A 23,171-nucleotide genomic window follows, 5' to 3' on the forward strand; every position below is an offset into this window, starting at 1 on the left:
TTTATAGGTATATCTATTAGCTCCTCATCTTAGGTAGTCACAAAGCACCTTCAAAGAACTAAATTAAATACAAGAAAGTAGGAAACCCATTTCCTACCTAAAGTTACCTTCAATTTATTTAAAGACACAAAAACAGAATTTGTGTTACTGCTGTCTTCTCCAGACAAGCATCACAGGTCTGGGTTCCACAGTCAGAACCAGCCCACAAACCCAAGTCTGATCAAAGCATGGGCCATAATGGACATCAACAGTTAATGCTTTGTGGCTGCTTTTGCACACTCCAATGTATGTTTTCATTAAAAGCTATTTTTAGGATGCTTATTATTAAGCATATCTTACCAAATAACCTAGGGAAAGAATATTCATTCATTCATATAGAAAAAATTGGCATATTCCATCCTGAGCACTATCACCTACCTTGTTCACTTATATAGTACCTAACACTACAGACTCCAGAGCTGAAATTACTCTACACAATTAGTTCTTCCAAGACTCACTGTGTTTATAATGACCATAATTCATGATAGCATATACAGATTATAGAAAGCAGTTTGCAATTTCACTGAAACATGCACCTTCACTTAAAGCCCTTTCTCCCTCTCCATCACATTAAAATTTTAAAGTTTAAAATATGTTCATTCCACTCTGAAGGAATGTTACATTTAAATATCTTGAACAGCACTGACCACAAGACTAGGTCACCAGCACACATTCTCAAGAAAATGTACTACATTGCAAAAAATATAACAAAAATAATTTCATCATTGCAGAAGTTAGAGTTTCCAGGGTCTTATTTCTGTGGTAGAGAATAAGGATGACAAATTTGTCTTAAGTGGAAAAATGAGGAAAAAGAAGAAATTATTAAAACTTTCTATGTCTTATTGACAGAGTAAGCTATAAAGGTTTTGGTAAATTTCAGCTGAAATCAGCTTACAAAGCTCTTGGTAGTCCTTTGACTTCTGCTTATTCAGAGATCTCAGGAGAACACTACACTGCAATGAACATCTATAGTGCTAAAAATAGGACGATCTTGGCAAGTATTGTGGAATTTGCCTGAAATATGTAAATAGAATTGCCTTCTTTTTTTTTTCTGAAGATTCAGATTTGATCACTGAATTAGGAAAAAAAAAAGTAGTATCTGCTTGAAAAACATAAAAATCATGAAGACCAATAGCTTTCCATTTCATATAACAGGACACTTTTTATTCAGGTTATTCTTTACAAGAAGTTATAAATAGGACAACCCACTCCCATGCTTATACTATTGCAAACTTAGTTACCAAACATGCTTTTCACCTGCAGCAGTACTGGCCCACTGTAAATGAGAGAACAAAGTCCATGTCCCAGTTCTGGCCTTTTCCCCTTTGGCTGCTGGGGCAGTGGGTGTCGGAGGTGATAGAAACATGCTCAGCACCTGGGGGGAAAAAGTGCTGCATGTCCCACACCAGTAATTATGAATCCTTACATCTATTGGAGCTGTTACAGAAAGCATGGCACTTTAATCCCTCCACTTTAAATAAGCCACTTGGTAGATGTTTGGTTACTTTCCATGTCTAAAGATAAAAAAATCCCTCGCAATTAATTTTTAAATATAAATGTAGACACCATCACCTCTCTTTAGTTTGTTGTGGCTCAACAAGTCTTAAACAGCTTAGAGAGCACTGACAATGTTGCAACTCAGGTAGCACTGCAGGTATATGTAAATCATCATCATCTGACCCTTTCAGCATAAATTAAGAACATGGCATTCAAAAACACTTGCAAGCAAGAGATAAGAATGTGCTATCATATCAAACTGTTATGAGCTAAAGACAAAGACATACATACAGAACATCAATAGTAAGTTTTTCTTACTTGACTTTATTTGCTCCTCCTGTGCTATTCCAACATCATCAGAATCAGAGAGTTCCTTTATGAAGTTGGAAGGAAACATGCCAGTTTTTCCATTAAGAATACCTTCCCACCAGCCCTCTTCCACCTGCACCAAGACAAAAAAAGGGGGGTTTTACATAAGCAACACTTTACTGTACCATTATATACATTCAAGAAATGACAGTAATAGCTCTGAATAGTTTATAATAATTAATTTCAGGTGTAAGGAGCACATGGCATAGGCTCCAAGCCAGAACACCTCTCTTTTTTTCTTCATAAGTGAAAACAAGAGGGATGCTTGAACCCATCTGTAAATGTCAGCAGCGCTGACAGCAGTCAGAAGCACAGATGAGCATTAAATAAAAGGACAAAAGAGCAACTAGAGAGCACAGGGTGTCTCTACATTTCAATTTTTATGAATATCCATTCAATCAGTAAATTTTCAGTGCACACTTTGTGGCTACTCAAGACCATCTCAATGGATGTGATTTGCAGATTCTGTTTGAATTCCATAAGCAATCAATGATGAAAGAAAAACACCTACACAGGGCTACTCAGAGAATCTAATTTAGATATCTTAATATAATGTGAACACTCTTGCCTTGCCCATCAAAATCAGAAATTTTGTATTTTAAAAATTAAGAATGCTGCTACATCATTCATGTGTAAATGTCAGAAATCTGTGGAGAGCAAAGAACAGTACTAATGCATATTTGACTCAAGATTTACAAAGAGGTACTGAAATACATAATAATGTATCAGGAGGAGGGACACTACCTAGCCAAAACCCAAGAGAAAATATCACTTTAAAATTGCAAACTCCCTCCTCTATAACCCATCCAAGATTGAATGGTGGTGTCAGGCAGTGAAATGACAGCCCTTAGAAATGCCTTTAGGTTATAATGGCACAGCAAGAAATGACTGATTATATTCATCAGCTAAACACACCCTTGATGGAGAAATGTTTTTCATCTGTCAGACACTGTCCCTTCACTAAAAATATGACAGGGGAAGACAGTGTAAATCTGTGACACATCAGTCTCCAATAATGTTTGACTAATTTCTTTCCTGCCTACCCTCCCCCTAGTTATGAAAAGAGAAATTTAACTTTACTGTTAAAAAAAAAAAAACAACCCCACACTTTAAATGAAGTTAGATAATTATTACAAAAAAATAGTCTGGGAAAAGTCTTTTCACTTATCTGTGAAAAACTTAAGTCCTTAGAAAATAAATCTCATAATAATACAAACAAATACTTCCTCAAAATACAGAGGAATATATGCATTTTTTTCAACTTAGCTACATGAGACATTTTATAAAAACCCCACATTTCTTTATCTCATGAGCAGAATTTTTGTTTTAATTTGAAAGTGGTTCAGACCAGACTTTCATTTAATCTCAATATGTGTCCCTGACAAAACTTGCCCCCACTCCAATGCCTCAGTAGTACTGGTGAGCTCCAGCACATCTCTAGGAATTATCTTGCTCTCCCTACTATCTTGCTGCTGCTTCAGAAGATAGAATGCATACATATCACTCAATCACTTCAGTGAGGTGGAGGTTTTTCACATTATAGTATCAGAGTCTCTAAAAGGTAATATTTGCTTTCTTCTTTCTCTCCATACTAATAAAAAGCAATATGGAAAACTGAAACTGAATGACACCCAGCACTCAGACTCTAAAAACTGTATCTCTAAAGATGATTGGATATAAATGTTATATTCCATATAAAAATATACTGTTACATAGAGAATATACAAAATGGCCAAGACTCTTAGACCTATAAAATATTTCAATTTTTCTAATGCAGTATTCCCAGGTGGCTATGTTGATTAGAGCTACATATTAAACCATAACTGCATTAGCTGATTGACCAGAAGATTAATCAGAGGATTTACACAGTTCCCAAGATCCCTTCTTTGCAAGATGCTGAGATTACTTGACAAGTAATGTGACCAATATTATTCAGTTCCATCTTTTCCTCAAGTAATTTTTGCTTGTTTAGTTCTCCCAGAGTAGCATTTCAGAGTTTTCTCACTGTTAACATCTTTATGTGATGTTGTTCTATGGATCTCTATCCATATGTACAGAAATATATATACATACACAAAGATCTTGATACTAAGATCTTGATAGATCTTGAATCTAAGCTGCACACGAATATACTCGGATAATTTATTAGTTTATTTTAAGTTTTTCAGCTGATTGAAAAATTAATTGTCTGAAAATACCATGTCATATTCAATAATGTTACAAATTCAGAAAAAAAATCTAAAGCAAAACCCAGGGTTTTTTTTTTCCACAAGGAAAATGCAGAATCATGTTAGCAAGACATTACAGATTGAGGTCAAACCAGGCCTCCCAAAGATTTATTAGGAAATTTTCATCAAAAGTATCAAAAGCTTTAAGTATTTTAAACATTAAAGCTACCTGCTACATATCCTTAAGCCTCAAAATACACCAGCTAGATATTAATCCATACAATATAAGACACTAAAATATCTCCAGGATTTAGTTATCCTGAACTGGGGCAGTCCATTACCATAGGGTTTGAAAAGTTGCAATAATTCACAGCCAATATAACCTTACAAATGAAAATCCATTATTCATGGGGGGTAATCCATCTGGAGGCACGAGCTCAATAAAATTTGTTACTGTGCTATTAAAACAAAGTGCTTTCAGAATTGATACATTTATGCCCTGATTTATGCCCAGCATTTACGTGCTGAACCAAATAATCTAAAAAGAGGAGGGCTTCATTTGGCAGCCCATGTGCCTGTGCTGGAAAAGTAGTTCTACCAGCAGCTGCTTGCCAGAAAATCTAGGACTGCCACAGCTGCTTGCTTACACCTTGCTGTATAATTAATAAGCTGAAGTTGTTAAATGATTAAAATGTTCAGCTCTTTGGAATCACTGACCTAAAGTGTATTTCCAATGAATTCCTATATTGGTCTGTTCCACAAGATGTTCTACAACCTGCAGCTTTGCCTATTAGGCTGACAGATTACTCCCAGCTTAGCTAAGGCAAATGAGGGAAGCTCTGAGTCAGGAAAGGTTTCAAATGGAAGAAAGTCTCCCTGGATCATAACAGAGTCTTTTTGGGCTGTTGAAACTAAAACACAGAGCCAGGAATAAAAGCAATGCCAGAGGCAGGCAACAGGAGAGAGAGAAGCTCAAGGTCAACAGATTTGCTTTTGCTTTGAGAGAACTAGAGAACAGAAAGCAAAGGAAAAAAACTCCCTTAGTTTATAAATTCTAATATAAAACATGGAGTTCAAAGGACAAAAGCAATCACATGTTGAAAGGAAATTAAAAACATAAATTCTCAAGAGGCAAAATAAACAAATCACATCCACTGCCAATGGGAAAATAAATTTTGGAAACAAGACCTCAAGAGAAGATGATGCCTACAGTGCCACTTGATGGCTTATTCTGGGAGTGCATTCAGAGAGAGCCATGCCCCTAAGGTGCCATTCCTTGGGATCCTGGTACAGCAGAAAATACCTGGAAGCTGTTTGATAACTGGGGTGCAGAAGGTAAAAATTAAAAACTGCATAAGTACTTTGAACAAGGGAATCTTTTCAGCTTCAAGGTTCTTTAAAATAAAGTGTCAAAATGTCCTTTCGGGATTTTTTTTTTTGTTTAACTTTGTGGTTTGGGTTTTTGTTGGATTTTTTTAACATCATCTTCTCAACAGGAAACTGAGGGACCATGAAAACAATCACATAGAACTTGGATGACATTATATGGACTCAGTGGTACTTGCACCCTCATTTCCCAAAAAAATATCCCCTACCACATGAACTAACCAAATAAGAAGTAGTCATAGAAATCCTCATGAGCAACTTGTTAGAAGAGAATGTGGAAGATCTGCCACAGCATTCCACAAAGAAAAGTTACAGAGGGATGTGAAACCCCAGTATTCATTCCCAGCTGTTTTCTTGCCATTTGTACAGTTCTGTATTTGTGGCACAGACCACTCCCTCATTACACTTAAATATTCATTCCCCTTTCAACTCTATAGATGCCAAAATAAGTCACTGTAAGAAAAGTCCAGCTCAATCCCCAGTTTATCATGTTCTTGGACATGGTTTGCACCACTTTATCTGATAATGAGAACAAAAAACCCCATCCAATCTTGCAAATAAGAGGCAACAGGTTTGTCAAAATTCAGTTTGCATTTTTGTAATTCAAAAGTCACTGACAGGATTTGATCATGCAATATATAGCAACATTACCTAAAAGTCAAAGAATAAGTCAGTGGTACTACAGGTCTCAGTCAAAAACTTGTGGGTTTAACTCCATGCACTACACTTTGGCAAAAAGCTGATTTCCCAGCAGGAGGAGGCCAAAAGGTATATAGCAGCACAGTGAGAGAGTATTCCCAAATACAAGCAGCCTCAGAACTCTTGAATGACATGCCAAGTGTCCTTACCCTCATGCTATGGGTTAATTATCTGACATGCCATGAAAGTGTAAGGGTGAAACATAATTGGAATTCAGATATCTGCATTTAATAAGACAATTAGTTACAGTTGTATTTTGGATCAACTGTAATTAAAGTTAGAGCTAATGAGATGGGAAAATGACAAGCAAAAAGGTATCAATCACACAATAAACGTGAACATAAACAATGATGAAAATGCTTCTCTTGTTGGTTTTAAATGTACTTTTAATTTAAGTCTGATAATTAATGTCTCATGGGTATCAGTGTGTCTGCAGTTACGAAAACCTATTTTAATGACAAGCATTTTATCTATTGTGTTGAACATTTGATCTTATTATAATTAATTTCTAGCTATTTAAGACAAATAGGAAGGCACTGTGAATTCTGAACACATACAACATCCCTGGATATCCATCTGGTGACAAGTTCAAAACTCACACTTGCTGTTGTTTCAATCCACTCTACAGCCCCAAATCACTTCTGCCACAACAGGAATTTCCCATTTAACCTACCATTACTATAGGCATAAAAACCCTTCCAAGATACCTTATCCCATCTGCTGGCACCAGGAAGAAGGATCTGGGCAGCTCTGGATGCTGTTATGTACACAGAGGTGAAGAAGGGAAGAATCCTCATCTCAGCACATCCCCTGTGGTGTCAGTGTAACCTATTTTCACTGGGAATCTGGGGAAACACTCTTGGACACTGCTGGAGGCAGCTGAGACTTTTGCTCCCTTCTGTCAACCCTGTGCTGGGGGCAGTGATTTGGAACAGACTGAGGAGGAGCAGAACACATTTCTTTAAGAATGAAGTCCAATCAGCTTTTCTTTTCAACAGGAAATTTTAATGAGTTGTTCAACCAGAATCAACATCTTAACATGTTGGGGATTTTTTGCTCAATAAGTACAATACAGACAGTATTTTGATCTAAATAATACCAGTTTTAGTTTGCTGTAACTCAGGAATTGGTTTTGTTTTAAACTAAACAGAAATCCATGGAGATTTTCAAATATTAATCCAAGTCAGTTAAACCAATGAATTCAACTGATACAACTTTCTTAGGAAGATACAATAAAATACTATCTGTGGGAATTTGAGACCTATTCATGAATAAAAAGATGGGATAAAAGAGCAACTGGAAATGGAAAGTGAATGACCATTAATGTTCCAATTACTGAACTGCTGTAAATAATGTGGAATTTATAATCCAGTTTTTAATCCTGAGTAATGATAAATAAAACTTTTATTTTACAAGAATTATCTCAAATTGTTGCCTATGTGGAAAGGCTTTTTCTGGTTCTTTGGGGGGAAGTTTGTACAACAACACAGCATGATTTAGGCCCTTGCAAAAAAAATCCTTCAACTTTCACCACTGAGGAAGACATATTTTTAAGCAATAAGATGCTCACACCAAATATTTATCATTTGAAATAAGAAGCACTGTATAATAACAAAAACACTATGAATTCTATTTCAATGCAATGACTCTTTATGTGGCATTACCTAAAAGCAGAAAGGTTAACAATTAAATCAGCACATTCATTGGTGCAACTTTCTGCATCAAATCAAGTTTCTATTTCAAAAGAAAAATTCTGCTCTACTTTCTCGAGGAACCAACACTATTATGGTAAGAGCAGAAGAGGAACACAACAAGTGTCCAGCATCAACTGCTTGGTATCAAACATCATGGAACATAAAGGTCCACAACAATACTTCCTGAAGCACTGAGAATATTTTTTTTAAATTTCCTATTTTTCCTGTTCTACCAGCTAATCTACTTTCATCCAAAAGAACAATCCAAGAATTCAAAAAACAGGCCTTTAACTCTAAGCACACTCATGCAAGTACATGGAATGTTTTCACTTTTATAGTTCTACATTTTTCAATTTTAATGCAGACATTTTCAGTCTCTTTTGGATATTAATAAATAAGGTATGCATAATTAAGCTTTTCAAATTTAAAAAAAGACAAGAGGATACATTCCGTAAGAGACGCCTCATGTGTAATCTAAATTATTTAATCAAATAATTCATTCAGTAGAGTAAATTTGTTGGCTAGATACTAGGAAAAGGTTTTATTCCATCAATTTACTCTTAAAAGACACAGACTTAAAACTTCAAAGTAGTATTTTGCATGGCCATGTGAGGTCAAATATACCTCAAATTGCCCAATCAAAACAGTTCATGTGATGTCATGAAACTCATTATAACATGGAGCTTACAGTATATTCAAAATATGCTCTTACAGCCTTGAATTCCCTCGTTACAAAACTGCTCACAGACAGAATAAGGTCGGTTAAGTGACACATCATGTCTGATTCCAGGGGAAGAATGATGTGCAGAGCTGGCATGCACAGCCAGGTTAGAGCAAAACCAGTGATCACTAAGCTTCTTAAATTCAGATGTGAGAATTTAATCTCTTATAAGAAAATGCTGGATACAGCATTACAGCAGAATTTATATTCTTTTTGAATTGATTGCTTAGGTGAGAGATGCAGGAAAAAGTAAATTAACTATATATCCTTGACAAGAAAATAAATGTTGAATTACTAACTGCTGAGTCATGGCAGAGAAAAAAAAATCCTATAAATAAATGATATAAACTGCAATATACATTATATGGGCTGCCTGCACAGACTAAGACTTCTTTTTAAAGCTAAGTAAATAAGAATAAATGAGTTTAAATGCATTCTACTTAAAGGATGCATGTTATCATTTTGACTTTGGTCCTCATGCTATTAAGCTTTGGAAGATATTTGTAAAATCCTAGTGGAACACTGAAAGTATTGGGAGCAAATATTATTTCTTGATCCTGCAGCCAGAATCACCCATGCAAAGAAAATCTCTGTCTCTCTGTCCAAGCTTGTATAATTTGTTCCCATTCATGTAATTAATTTTCCACATCCAGTTCTAACCTAAATAAGTGCATCTTGGGTCTCTAAATATTTTGTTGGGGAAGGGGGTTATTTAGTTTTAGGGGTTTTTTAAACTGATTAAGACCAAAAATGAAATCCTTAAAATTTGTTGCCAAAGGCGACAAGAGGTAAACTCCAGTAGAGATTAAAGTAAATTTCTTAAATGTGTTTAACTTTGCAAAGGTAGTTTTTCCCTGTGGCTGGCTTACTAAAACTGTGAAAAGTTTCTTCTGCTATAATCTTTGGTTCTTCAGAGATATAAATTTAAGAGCTCTGTAACACAAACTTAGAGCTCTTTCCCTGAACAGAACTCTGAAACATCAACTGATGTAAAATCAGCAGAAATGCTACAGGGGGAAAAAAAGTCACAAAATCCATGAAAAAAACCCCAAATCCCCAACAGTAACCCAAACCAGACAGGTCAGTATAGCAGAGAAGAAAAATGTCTGGTTTAAATTATGTACTGAGGAGCTGAGCATGCGCAAGACATGTCAGAAATTCATGTATGTATATTGAATTAAAGGTGTGCTCACCTCTCCCACAACTTCAATGATGTCGCCAACTTTTAATTCCAATTCATCTTCATTTTGAGGCATGTAACTGAAAGCCACCTGACATCTCCTTCTTCTGTTTCTCTCTCCTGAGGGAAATGAAGGAAATGGGGAAATCATAAAATGAAAATAAAACTCCATGCCAAACACAAGCCAGGGGAAATTATTAAAGATGAAAAATTATTATTTGAGTATTGTTATCAGAATCTGAATGTTTGCAATATGTGGGTTAATTCCAAAAGCTAAAGCAAAAGACAGAGAGTGAAGCTCTCCCCAGTGCATGTTCTTATATAGAAACTTCTCAAAAAGCTAAGACAAACTCAAACCACTACTTCTTAACCTATTAGAATTCCAGTTTCTTAGCACCCAGGTTACATATAAACTATGCATATGGTCTATCTTGTTCTAGCTGAAAAACATGAGCAATATTCTTGCTATAGTTTTATTATGTCTAAAACTATGTTCCTGAAGCCTCCACTGAAAACACGACTATCTAAGACCTTTTCAACCTTCACTAGAACTTGTACTTCTACTCTGGTATCTGAGATGTTTTACTCACTAAAAGTACTTAAAGCTCATTCTAAAACTTACTTCCTTACTTATTCTAAAACTTAAACTTACATCTCTACTTTGCGTGAGTGGCTTAATGTACTTCAATCCATCCAAAGGTTTTAATTCAATCCCTGCACTCCAATTTTTTTCTGAAGAATTCAGAGAGACTCTTCACTTACAGATTCCAAGCAACACTTGGTCTATCTACCTAGATTTAACTTACAAAAAGAGCCAAAATTTAACTAATTTGGCTTCCTAATGACAGGATGGACAAACTTCACCCAAAGGATCTCTCCAGGTGTATTCACTACAATTTCTCTTCTAGGCTAATGTTCTATACATGTGGTATAGGCCAATCCAGAAACTGGAGGGCTGGGGAAGGGATCCAAAGCTTATAAGGAAATAAGCTCTCAGCTGTACTTTTTTGCCCACAATTCTTTCACAGGTATACACATAACTCATTAACCATTCTTTATATTTTTTTCACAGAATCACAGAATTGCTTAGATTGGGAAAGACCTCTAAGACTGTTTAGTTCAACTGTTAATGCAGCACTCCCAAGTCCACCACTAAACCATATCCCTAAACTCCACATGTACATGTCTTCAAAATACTTCCAGGAATGGTGATCACTTCCCTGGGCAACCTGCTCCAGTGCTTGACAACACTTTCTGTGAAGAAATTTTCATAATATCCAAACTAAATGTCCCTTGCCACAACTTGAGGCCATTTTCTCTCATCCTGTCATTTGTCACCTAGGAGAAGAGCCCAGCTCCTACCTCACTACAAACACCTTTCAGGTGACTATAGTGAGTGTTGAAGACCCTCCTCAGACTCCTTTTCTCCAAGCTAATCAACCCCAGGTCCCTCAGCTGCTCCTCACTGGACTTCTGCTCCAGACCCTTGACCCACTCTGCTCCTTTCCCTGGACATGCTCCAGCACCTCAAAGTCTTTCTTGCAGGGAAGGGCTCAGAGCAAGGCATTGATCTGCTGGCTCCTGTGTCTTCTAGTGTCCTCATTCCCTGTGACTGGAAGGATAGAGAAGAATACTGCTTGTGCTCCTGATCCCTTAAGCAGCTGTCCCAAGGCCCTGAAGAATCCATCTCCTGATTGTCCTTAGCCTGCTGGCAGCAACTTTACAGCTGCCTACCTGAGAAATCAGTAATGGACAATCATCTCAGGGCTCTACCAGGGTAAGAACCTTTCCATCCACACCTTCAACCCTGGCCCCAGGGAGACTGCAGAGTTCATAAAGAAGTGGGTTCTGTTGGCATATCAGGCCTTCTGTTCCCTTCAGAAGTCAATCTTCCACAATAGTGACCTGCCCTTTTTTTCTTTATGGCAGCAGTTTGGACACAGGCCATAGGCTGACATCACCTTGGTGACATTTCCATGGCAATGAACCATCATCCCCATGGTTCAGTTCCACTTGAAGAGCCTCACAACCATTATGCCATGGCACCAGGGAGCTGGGGCAGTCACAGAAACACTTCTGCTGCCCCAGGCAGGGGCTCACATTTATATACCCATACAGATATATGTGTGTGTATATGTGTGTACACACATGTATTTGTAAGGTGCACTAATATCAGGCTGAAGAAAATAGAAGAAAACCATTGTAATTGGGTCAGTAAGGTTAAGACAGGCTAATTTGGATAATCAACCAGACACTGGAAATTATGTTAACAGCAATCTTTCTCTTCTAGCTTGGATGTCATGGCTGTGAGTACATAACTTTGAGTAAGACCCCTTACTTGACACTTATGCCTTCAGAGTTTTAAGAGAGATAAGTAAAAATACTCTGTTCCAGAGGTTTATTTGCCAGATCTGCTGGCTTACATATAATTATAGTTGTATGAGATGAGAAAGCTTCCCTAAATTAAGTTGCTAAGCTGGCTGCTAACCTCTGTTAGCTGAAGTACAACTTGCTGATATGAATAATGACTGTTTTGGAATTATGCGGAGGAGCAGAAGGTAGGAAGAGAGAATTTATTCAAAACACAGAATTCCCTGACTATTCTCTCTTCTCTAGAAGGTGTGCATTGTATAAACCATGCTATTTCATATAATTTATATGCATTTATCCACACAAATATATACAGGCACTCTACACAAGTAAAAGTACTTTCTCTTAAGCTATTTCTCTTAACTGTTAAACACATTCAGAATGCACCAAAGTTGAAAGTGTAAACACTTTCTAAGCATGGTCTTCATCTAAAATTAAATTACAGAAGTAGATTTTATGGTGAGTCTATTTTTTGTTCTGCAATGTCTCTTGATAATCCTACTCTAGAATGCATAGTGATAAAAAAAAGTTACAGATTTTTTTTCTAATCTATTAATTGAAGCTAAAGAAAGAAGGTAGAAAGGAATCCACTGATTTTAGCTTTCTGACAATATTTTTCACAACCATTGCAATCCTGCATGAATGGCAGCTCTTTGAATGTTAAAATTAATGCCTTAATGCAGTGCAACCAAACTCACTCAAATTGGCTCTTTTTTCCACCTACAGATGCCTGCTCACTCTTCACCATCTAAACTAAAATGGTCCTAAACTGACAACTTTACACAGCTGCATTTCAAAAACTAAAATGTAAGAAATACCCTCTGTATTGAGGGCTTCTTTCATTGTGCAGGAGAGGCTGGCTATGACAGATTGCAGTTGTATTCTTATTTAATAATGAATATCATGTGGGTCTTGAAGAATATTCTTGAGAGTAAGAAATAAACACAATTATGGATGTTAATAATACAACTGTATGAATTCTTCTCCCTCCCAACCCATTAGCTTATATTATTTACTGTATACAAAATCTAGTGAAAATCTACATTTATTGCCATTAGTCTCATGGTTGTCTCACTGCTCTCCCCTCTCCTTCCAAATCTTTATCTAAAGAAATACCTAAGTGAGGGGTAGCTAGCCAGCTATTTCTATACAGCTATCATAGCTATTTCTATATAGATATTTCTATACAGATTCTGTGTACCAATTAGTTGTTCTCTCTGATCTAACACAAGACAACAGACCCAGGAGTGAACACCTTTGGTTTTAAGCAGAAGGGGTTGATGGTCCCTATGTGAATGTTAATGCTTGGGGCACTTGAGAAGAACATGGGAGTGTGAAGAGTTCTACAGCCCTTTTTCTACTGATGTGGCTAGAACAGGCTAGCTTTATAAGGTCTAAATTTAGGTTAAATGGAAAAAGGAAATAATTTGTATTTAGAAGTTTGAAACAAATAAGCAAACAAATAAGTCTTTGAGGGCACGAATCTAATTTGTTTCAAAGCAAAATCTGTTTGTTCAGATCCCTAAAATGGTGTTTTTGCCTCAGGCAGCAGGAGACCACAAAGGGGTTTCTCCAGCTGCAAACATGCAAGAGAGAGCATAATTTCCATACATTTAAATGCTCCTCTGGCATTAGCAACAAAGACAAAAAAAGGAGCAATGACAAGACATTGTTATTCAATGCTTACCTTTTTAAGGGGCATCAAAAGCTGAAGCAATGCTACACAAAAAAATCACACTGGCACCTACCTGCTGCCATGAGACCTAGGAAAGGTCACAAACTGGCAGCTCATTATTAGCTGCAGTAGCAGCAAAATAGATTTAAAGTAAACTATTTCAAAGTTAACTGGAATTCTCAAATCCAAACTACCTTTAAAAAAAAAAAAAAAAACAAACAAAACCACTGTAATGAAGCACATTTTATATAAACATGTACATGTGAGTAGGTTATGGTGGTTTCTGTAGAGTCTAATTTTCACTGATGCCAATGTCTTTGTAGCCTATCCTGTCACTCTATTAGAAAAAAAACCCGACAAGTTGAAGAAACTTCCTGTCTTCTATTTCAGATTTTCCTGCACATGGAAAATCTGCCCATCCATCTCAGTCTGACTTTCAATTCTTCCATCTTTAAAGCTATATCTGTAACTGGGGGGAAACCGGTTCAGTTCAGTGTCTCCTGGCTAGACAAGCTAGGCTGTGATAATTCAGCTAGAAATCAGCTCTAAATTTAATAGGCAAAAAGACAAAAGGCAACTATTGCATTACTAAAGATGACTTAGACACATATAGGTGTATAGATTTTAATGGTACAGCTGCTTTGCACAGCCAGCCTTGGTGGTTACTGTACCACTTTTTGGGTTTTTAAATAATTGAATTTTTGTCTTGGCTTAAGACAATTTAAAGGGGAACACTCTAAAATGAGTTTTCCCCTTTTGTTTTAACCAATTCCTTTCCACCAATAACCAGAAGCAAAATATGAGTTATCCATGACAACTGCCAACATATGTATCAAAATACACATTTTAAGAAAAAAGTTAGGACTGCAAATTTCTTTCCAAAAGTTAGATGCTTTTGAGAAAACTACCTAATTAAGACCCAACAGCACTAAAAATGTTAACTTTTAAAATTGCTTTAAGTGTATTTAAGAGAGAGTTATAAGAGTTCAGATAAAGTCTTAAGTCATACTAAATTCTAATGTAGACTCTGTCACTATCTTCCACAACACAAGGAGTCCATCCTGTTCTACCCACCCACTAGCAAAAATACAATTCTGATTTTAGAAGGCACCAGAATGGTCAAGTTCTAATTTCCTTCTTTTCCTGGAGAGCTTTGGCAGTGTATTTCTGATCTGGTATTTGACATGTCAATTCCAATTCTCTCATCATCCACATGTTGTTGAAAGGTGAATGCCTTTGGAAGGATGACAAAAAAAAAACCTGCTGAGGTCTCTTCCCCATCTAGCAAAAAACAGAACTAAGATGAGAAGGAATGTTGGGTAGGGAAATATATATCGAGGGTGAAGATGTGTTTGTGGGAGGGTGCTGTTTAGTTTGGGTTTTTTGGTCTGGTTTGAATTTGTGACATTAATATACCAGAGAAGAGAAAGACAAACTGAAGGAGGTGAGGGGAGATAGAATATCTGAGGTCCTTCCAGTACTCTCTCAAACGGGTTATGTAAAGCTGCTGTGTTTTTTCTACAGGCAGATGAGCTGGGAATTGTCCTGCTTTGACATGTGCAGCTAAATCACAGAGACTGCAGGACTCCATTAAGCACAGTTAAGCCACAATTCAGAGTGGCATCACTGCTAGTAATGTACTACCCTGAGTGTGTTAATGTTCCACTGTTACCCAGGAGTGTTCTCTCTTGCTAGACTCCACAGCAACACTTCCAAGTTTCAGCCATCTGGCTGCTGCTCTGGATTTTATGGCCAAGATTTGTCTGTGAGGAACCTGAAAGCCTGGAAGACACCTTTTTGTTTTTTTAATGCCATCACATTTTAATGCATAGGCACTGTCAGAATAACAGCAAGCCTCATTGTCCAATTAATTTATTCTTTTGTTAAGAACATGCAGCAGTAATCAGGCCTTTTAATGGGTATAATTATTTTGCATAACAGCAGTAATTAACTGAAGCAACTTACAGCAAAAACGTAGTACCAGTGGTCAAAAGCTTTTAGGAGAAAATCATAAATTAACTAAGAATTTAATTCCATATGCCACAGCTGGAGCCAGGCTTGTGCGTGTGACAGGACAACTGCAATACTAGTGAGGCTGAGATCATCACTTAAGCCTAACCCAAAGCAGAAGGAAACATTAGATAAATAACTGTAAATAAACTCAAAAGACACTTCCACAGTTTAACCATACACTGCCAAATTTTTTTTCTTTCATGATCTGAAAGTTTTAAAATGCACATACATGGAATAGAAACTTAATCAAGAATGCAGTTAAATCATCACCAGCAAATTAGACAAAGCAGCTCCAAACTCAGGAGCTCCAAACTCTAACAGGAACCTTAGGTCTTTGCATACAAGCTACATTCTTTGTAATCTGTCTTTTAAGAAAGAAAGTGTAAAATACAGTGTTAAACTACATATCAAACTCAACCACATGCAGAAAATGTGATTATTTATTGAATCTACTAATTCTAGTATCTGTATCTCCTAAACTTCATTATGCAAATAATTATTTTGTGTTAACATTACTGGTGAAACAATCAATCACAAAATAAAAAGATAAAAATTGGAACTTAGTGACAGGGTTTCAAACAGGCTTTTTAGAATGAACTTTACACAGTCCTGATAAATACTGGACAAGCATACTCAGCTTCCAACCTGTTTCCAGAGATGAAAGTATTTTGTGGCAGCAAGGAGTGCTTTTATAGCAGTCAACAGCTTTTCCCAGATTACACATTCTCTTGCTCATTCTCAACAATAACAATTGCCTTTCACAAGCAGTGCATTCCAAGGAGCACTAAATGCTTCTGTCCTCACTGCACAGCTGGGCAAGCCAAGGCATATTTCAACTGTGGCTTCCCCTGGTCACCTGTAACTTTGGGACTTTGTTTACTGCCACATGCACTAGGTCCCACTGCCTGGCACTGGTGTTCCCCACTGTCCCCCATGTAACTCACACCTGTGGACAGGAGGGGACCCATTATCCAACACAAGGTCTTGCACTTATCTCTGCATTCGGTTTCTTTTCCCATATTCAGAAGACTTGTGAGGAAACATTACACAATATGTTTGTTACACTAGTTAGCATAAAGTTCTTATGAAATGACTGTACAAGGAGCTTTAAGAAATACTGCAGACAATAGATATGTGTAGCAATAAATTAGATTTTGTAAAGAACAAGAAAGAATATATAAACCTGAAATATTCTTTCTTGGATGACAGACCAAGTTTAAAAATGCAAGAACAGAAATGCAACAAGATTTGCAAATGGCCTAAAAAGGCCTTTTCTCTTTCCATTCTCATTGCACCACGTTATCATGGGATGATCCCAAAATATTTATCCCCTTAGCTAAACTTTGAGATAGTGGTCAACTACTTGGGTCTTCACTGCTTTTTTGTATTCATCTCTAGAGAAAACATCTGAATACACCAAAAGCAAACATGAGCTACTCTTGCATCTTTGCCACTTCCTGTATGTTCCACCACAAAAGTCACATAACTTAAACTGCCTATGCACCTCAGCACTTCAAACACACAGTAAATGAAATTAAATAGCTCTAAATTGCAAAACCCCTATTCATATTCAGTTTTTGTTATGTTCTCCTCACTATAACAAAAGCACTTAGATTAAACCACATGGATTCCTAATCTTCAAAAGTATTAGCTTTATGCTATCACCTTGCTATCTTGAAGCTGACTTCTGGCTAACTTAACTAAAGAATAAAATTCACAAACACCTTTACAAAGTATGACTTTTCCTTAAAGACTGCTAACAACTGTGCTACTTTATATTAAGATACCAGAGTATCCATGCTTTTCAACAGATTTTCAATCTCTCTGTAATGACATTACAGTGCAGGTCTTACTCTGACCTCTGTTACATCAGTTTCAAATAAGTCTCTCTTAGCAGGGGAAAAAGATCACCATTGTCAACATTTTATTTTCACTTCAACAGGTAACAACAAATATTAAATAAATGCATCAAGAAATGCTGAAAAGATGCAAAAAAATACAGCATTGAGTTTTCTGCTTTGCAGAAAATACACTCATGAGAGCTATTACAAAATAAACACATGCAATAAATCAACAACTCTTAACAAAAACCAAAACTCTTTTTCATACTTGGCATCTAGGATTTTTAATACAGAATTTTGTTTTCTTCTAGAACATCTGTCATTTTGCCATTAAAGGCAACAAAATTAAACAAAAATTAGTAACACATCCACAAACAACAGACAGTTCACTTTCCAGTTCAGCAGTGTTCCTACAGCCTAGGAAACTACATTAAACTTGCCTTGAAATATAATCCCAGACAAATCCTAAATTCTGGAAAGCTAACACTAGGAAGCTAAACTGGGACAATGCCTCACCCAGTCTGGGGCTAAGGGTCTGGTTCTGCAACACACACACACACAGAGAGACTGCTGGGGCAGGAGCACTCAGCCATGTGTCTCCCATGGCAATAAAGCCATGACATTTCAAGCCCTTGTGGAGAGCAGAGCTTTGGCAGGACTCCTGACACTGCTGACACGCTCCAGCTCAGCAGGGTTACACAACTACCTGTCCTTCAGCTCTGCTAGGAGCAAAAAGCCCCAGGAGGAACCCTCAGCTGCACTCCTCGTGTTAAGATTTGTTATTATTTCTCAGCTACCATCATGAAAATGCTATAATCCAAACGAGCCTGATGTCTTAAAGTGTATGTTATGCTATACTTTAGCATTTGAGGGTTGCACAAGAATGCAGGAATACATGTTCAGAACAGCAATAAACAAATGTGATAAATTGAAATAAATCAATTGTTCTTGCTGCTGCTGGGCCTCTACCACCCCAGGCACCATTAGCTATGTGATGGCTGAGCAGAAGGTAGGTTTCCTGAAAGATATCTCAGTAATGAAAGTGAAAATTAATATCCTTTGTTCCACATCTTAAAAAACTAACATTGGCACACGATCTGCACAGTATAGTTCCCTCCACAAGTGGAGGAGAAATATTTCTCTATCAAGTAGATCAGATGTGTATCATTATCCTCCAAAACTGAGCAACAAATGGAAAAAAATAAACAAAAGGCTGTTTTGGCAAGCCAGCCTACATATACAGTGCAGGGAGAGAAAACATCACCTCAGGCAAGGCTGGAGGAAGAAGAGGCAGAGTTTGCAATACCTGCATCTAGCCAGCTCTGCAACATCTATAGTTTTTTGGGCATGAGAAACTCTGAATGCCACAGAAATTTTCCCATATATTTTTAGTTGTTCTCATCAGTTAAGCAAGTCTCTGTGACATTTATAAGCACTCATTTTTACTAAACTAATGAAATATTAAGAGTGATGGCTCATGACAAGAAGGCTGCTAACAATTTAGTTTTTTAACATAGTGCCATTTTCAAAAGATGCCACAAACAAATCATGCTTTTTTGAAAAATTTACTTTTTTCAAAAGATTTTAACACATTCAAAAAGTTGCAGTTTATCAAGAGAGTGTTTAATAAAAAATGCCAAAATGTACACCAGTCAATTCCATCACCACTGCCTCGTAGCTTTAGTTTTCAGGCTTTATACCTCAAAGTCTGCTCCTAAGAACATTCAGAGGTTTATAGCCCTGAGTGCAAGGGATTTCCTTGACTGCAGTCATTAATGCTAAACCAACAGCATGAATCCAGCATAAATGGAAAACCAAAACCATGAGGCATCTTACAACCTCAAGAAAAGATACTGATCCAAAGTGGCCCAATAATGGGTCTAATGTGCTCAACTCAAACACTTTTTCACAACTATACAACACCCTATTTGCCCAGTTATTTTCTCATCACTTCCTTAACTATTCTGTCTTCCTGTCTTAAAAAAATAAAGCCCCTTAAATCCTGCAAGGATGCATTTTTGTCTTTACAATATTGAAATAAACCAATTTAGAACAACAAGGATGCTTGGATGTGTTTTGCAGTATATTTATCAGGGCAGGAAATTATGTGAGTTTGAGGGATAAATGTATCAATCACAGTGCCTAAAAATTTCAGTACAAGAAAACATTTTCTTGTAACTTCATCTCCATAACTAAAAGCAACCACTATTAGGTATGAAAAAATAAATGCATACAATTTTTTGTAATATACTCCTAGTGCTTTATTATCCACAGGGTTTACAACTACTACATATTTTCCAGTAACATATTTCCTGTTCTGTATTATTATTCAATATACATGTTAAGACAGTAGAATAACAACACCCATAGGTTTAACCTTATTTTCCAGCTGTGTATACTGTCACCCATATGCATAATCTGCCTACAATTCTATTCCATCAATTTGAAAGAAGATTTAGAAATGGTTTTCATTTAAGCAGTATGTACACATAAGCTCACACAATATGTACACACAATCTCAGCCCACTGATCATTCATTATTTTAAAGACTTTCATTTTTATTATACAAAATGGAATAGTCAAACTTTATAATTGCTCCATTAGTCACTGGGAGCACTGCCATGTCTCAGTATGGTGTTCACTCTTGTCTGGAGGCCCAAACACAGTCACCAGACCCCTCTTCAGATGTTGAAGCTACAATACTAAAACAGCCTTACTCAAGTAAGCTTCATGACATAAAGGGAAACAGGAAAGTCCCTGTAGAAAAGCAACAGAAATATGACATGCTAACAGGTAAGACAGCAGTCAATGACCCCAGCAGTACTGTGGGATCAACACTTTTTACAGCCCTTTTATCATGTGCTGTTCATCGTTACTTTGGGTACCAATATCCACTAAAATCTTGCTTTAAAAAGATCAAAGACTAACCAGCTTGTTCTGATTAATCTGTGGTGCTGTTTGGAGAAGGGGAACAGGTGAAATAAGCAGCTTCCACTGGCAGCCCTTGAATGATCAAGGAATTTCAATGGACTTTTTCCAGCCACGCCTTGCATTCAGCTGCATTCCCACAGCACAGCTGCAGCCACAGACAACTTCCACTTCCAAGCTAATGCTCATATCTGTCCTCAGGGCTAGAATTATTCTGTATGTTGTAAATAGCAGCAGCATGTTTGCTTACAGAGCTATGAGCTACAGCATATCCTGATACAGTCATCTGCAAATATTAAGTCATCTACTAATATCAATCTAAATATAATACAAAAGCCAACACCTGGGAACTAATACAAATACTGGCTGTTCTCATAAACTGTGTGCTGCTTGCATTATTGAAATCCAGCCAGTAACGAAATCCAGTAATATAGAAAACTTCATTTAATTATCTAGAAACATCTAAGAGGAAAAAATAACAAAAGCAAATCTATGACTCCATATCTCAGACAAAATTTCAAATCAAGCACCTCACAAAAGATACTTGATATCTTTATACTGTAAGGAAAGACGGATATAAATGTTTTATGGCTTTGCGTAATTCACTATCTTTTGCCTTTGAAGACATGATGAAGGCAAGCAAAATATCTGATAACTTAGTTTAGTCTGAGATGATTCATACTTTTTTATTTACAGAAATAGCCCTTTAAGTAACTCATTACTTAACTTTTATTTTTCTTTTTTTTTTTTGGAGTAAAAAGTGCTCTTAGGCCACTTCACTTGTTTTATTATTTTGTGGTGTTCACAGATGTTCAGTATCTTATAACCCAGTAAGAGAGATGAAGCCCTTACCAAAACTGGATTTAAACAACCTTTTGTAAAGACAAAGAAAACATTTATACCTAAAAAACAGTGCACTAAGGTAGGATGATGACTCTGAAGCAACAGGCTAAAGCAAACACAGCACTGTTTCACATCCTTTTCCAACAGATGAAGTTTAACCCGGAGCTGGAATGGCAGCAAATCTGATGACCATTTGGCCTTCACTCTCAGTGCAAACATGCTCTTGTAAATCAATTTGCAATGGATATGTATGCATGTAAAAGACCTCTGAACTCCACATGGTTTAGTGAACAAAGCCAAATTTGTGTGTGGAAACAGAGGAAAACAGAGACAGAGAGTCCATCTAACTGCAGACCACCACTGCAGTACAGAAATTAGTGCTTTATGGTGACACATTTGCTTGCAGACAAGCAGGGAGTGACTCTGCAGTCTCATGGTACTTTTACAGTGAACATTATTGGCAGCCCCTTCAGAGCCTTCAGTCCTTCAGTTTTCACTTCAGTTAGCATAGAAATACACAGATATGATAAAATATTCACCAATGTATCTAGCCTTTTTCTTAAAGAGGGAGTGTATCAACCCCTTTTGAGTCAGAATAATTACTTCACATCTTATTCTGTTTCTGGTACTTTAAATGCAGTGTGTTTTCAATGTAGAAACCCACATAGAATACACTGCCATGTTTGTTTCAGGTTGCAAAAGTTTTGTTGTAACAAGTCTTAGTATTCTTATTCTTTACCATCTTCAATACAGACCTGGGTGGTGAAATTCACAATCCCTAAAGGGATTAGCATATTAAGGCAAGAATCCCACCTAGTGAATAGTGTCTGCATAGAAATGGTCCCCTACTGAAGCTGAAAACAAACTGCACTAAATTAACCTTGAAAGATTTCATACCATTAAAAGAAGACAAGTGTCCTTTGAAAGTCATTCTCACCAATGATGCAAAAAGACTTTATTTGATGTACAGCACAACAGAAAAATCAGTCTTCACATGTCCCCAGGCCCAATTGACTTACCTGTAACTAAAGCCTGGATCACAATGAACAAAAGAGATGATAGTTCCAATACAGAAGAACCACTTTGCATCCAAAGCCTCATTGAACCAAAGTGTTTGTGAGCAAAGTCCTTCCTTAATACAAGAGCTTTTCTAGATTTTGAGATTCAATTGCTAATAAAATACGAAGAACAAAATATTTAGACTATCAGAATACTGTCTGGGCTGCCCATTGTCTTGCATTATTTTCCTGTGAATTCATAATCTTTAAGACATCTGTTAACTCAAGCTGGCAAAGAAAGGAGGCAAGCAAATGAATCATTTAGCATCTGCCTTCCCTCCTCTGACTGAGTCTCTGCTGATTTCAAATGATGCAGGAACAGCTTCTTTATAAAAGGCACCACTGTTATCTTCCAATTTTAAATGCATATTTGTTTTTTTTCTTCTACTCATGCCACCTGTCCTTATTTCTAGGGCTGGATTTACCTTTTCGTTACCATGTATGTATTCAGAATTCTCATCACTTTATTCTTTGGTCTAAATATATGTGTCCTCTGTTTTAAATGACTACTGTGCTATGCAAGTGAGAAATAAAGGACTGATAGCACAACCACTCAAGTAAATTTCTCAAGATAGGCAACTGAAAATTAAATTGTTCCAGTGCTTTCCAGCCTGGAGCTGTGTGGTGTTAAAAGAAATACACATAAAGCTCTAAAAGCTTCTGTGTTTGAAGTTACCAGTTAAAGGATAC

At 36.8% G+C, this 23,171-nt stretch overlaps 1 protein-coding gene across 4 annotated transcripts in view; it reads right to left on the reverse strand.

Annotated features, from left to right (window-relative positions):
- The window catches only part of SH3KBP1 (SH3 domain containing kinase binding protein 1), a 206,146-nt gene that overhangs the window by 91,603 nt on the left and 91,372 nt on the right, over positions 1–23,171 (reverse strand). For all 4 annotated transcript variants that reach the window (XM_056501773.1, XM_056502024.1, XM_056501858.1 and 1 more), the window contains 2 exons: positions 9,767–9,873; positions 1,855–1,978 (listed from right to left, as the gene is read on the reverse strand). In XM_056501773.1, coding sequence (XP_056357748.1) covers positions 1,855–1,978; positions 9,767–9,873 — 231 coding nt within the window. The remainder of the gene's footprint in view (positions 1–1,854; positions 1,979–9,766; positions 9,874–23,171) is intronic.

This window comes from Oenanthe melanoleuca, chromosome 1 (genome assembly GCF_029582105.1).
Source record: "Oenanthe melanoleuca isolate GR-GAL-2019-014 chromosome 1, OMel1.0, whole genome shotgun sequence".
NCBI classification, from domain to species: domain Eukaryota; kingdom Metazoa; phylum Chordata; class Aves; order Passeriformes; family Muscicapidae; genus Oenanthe; species Oenanthe melanoleuca.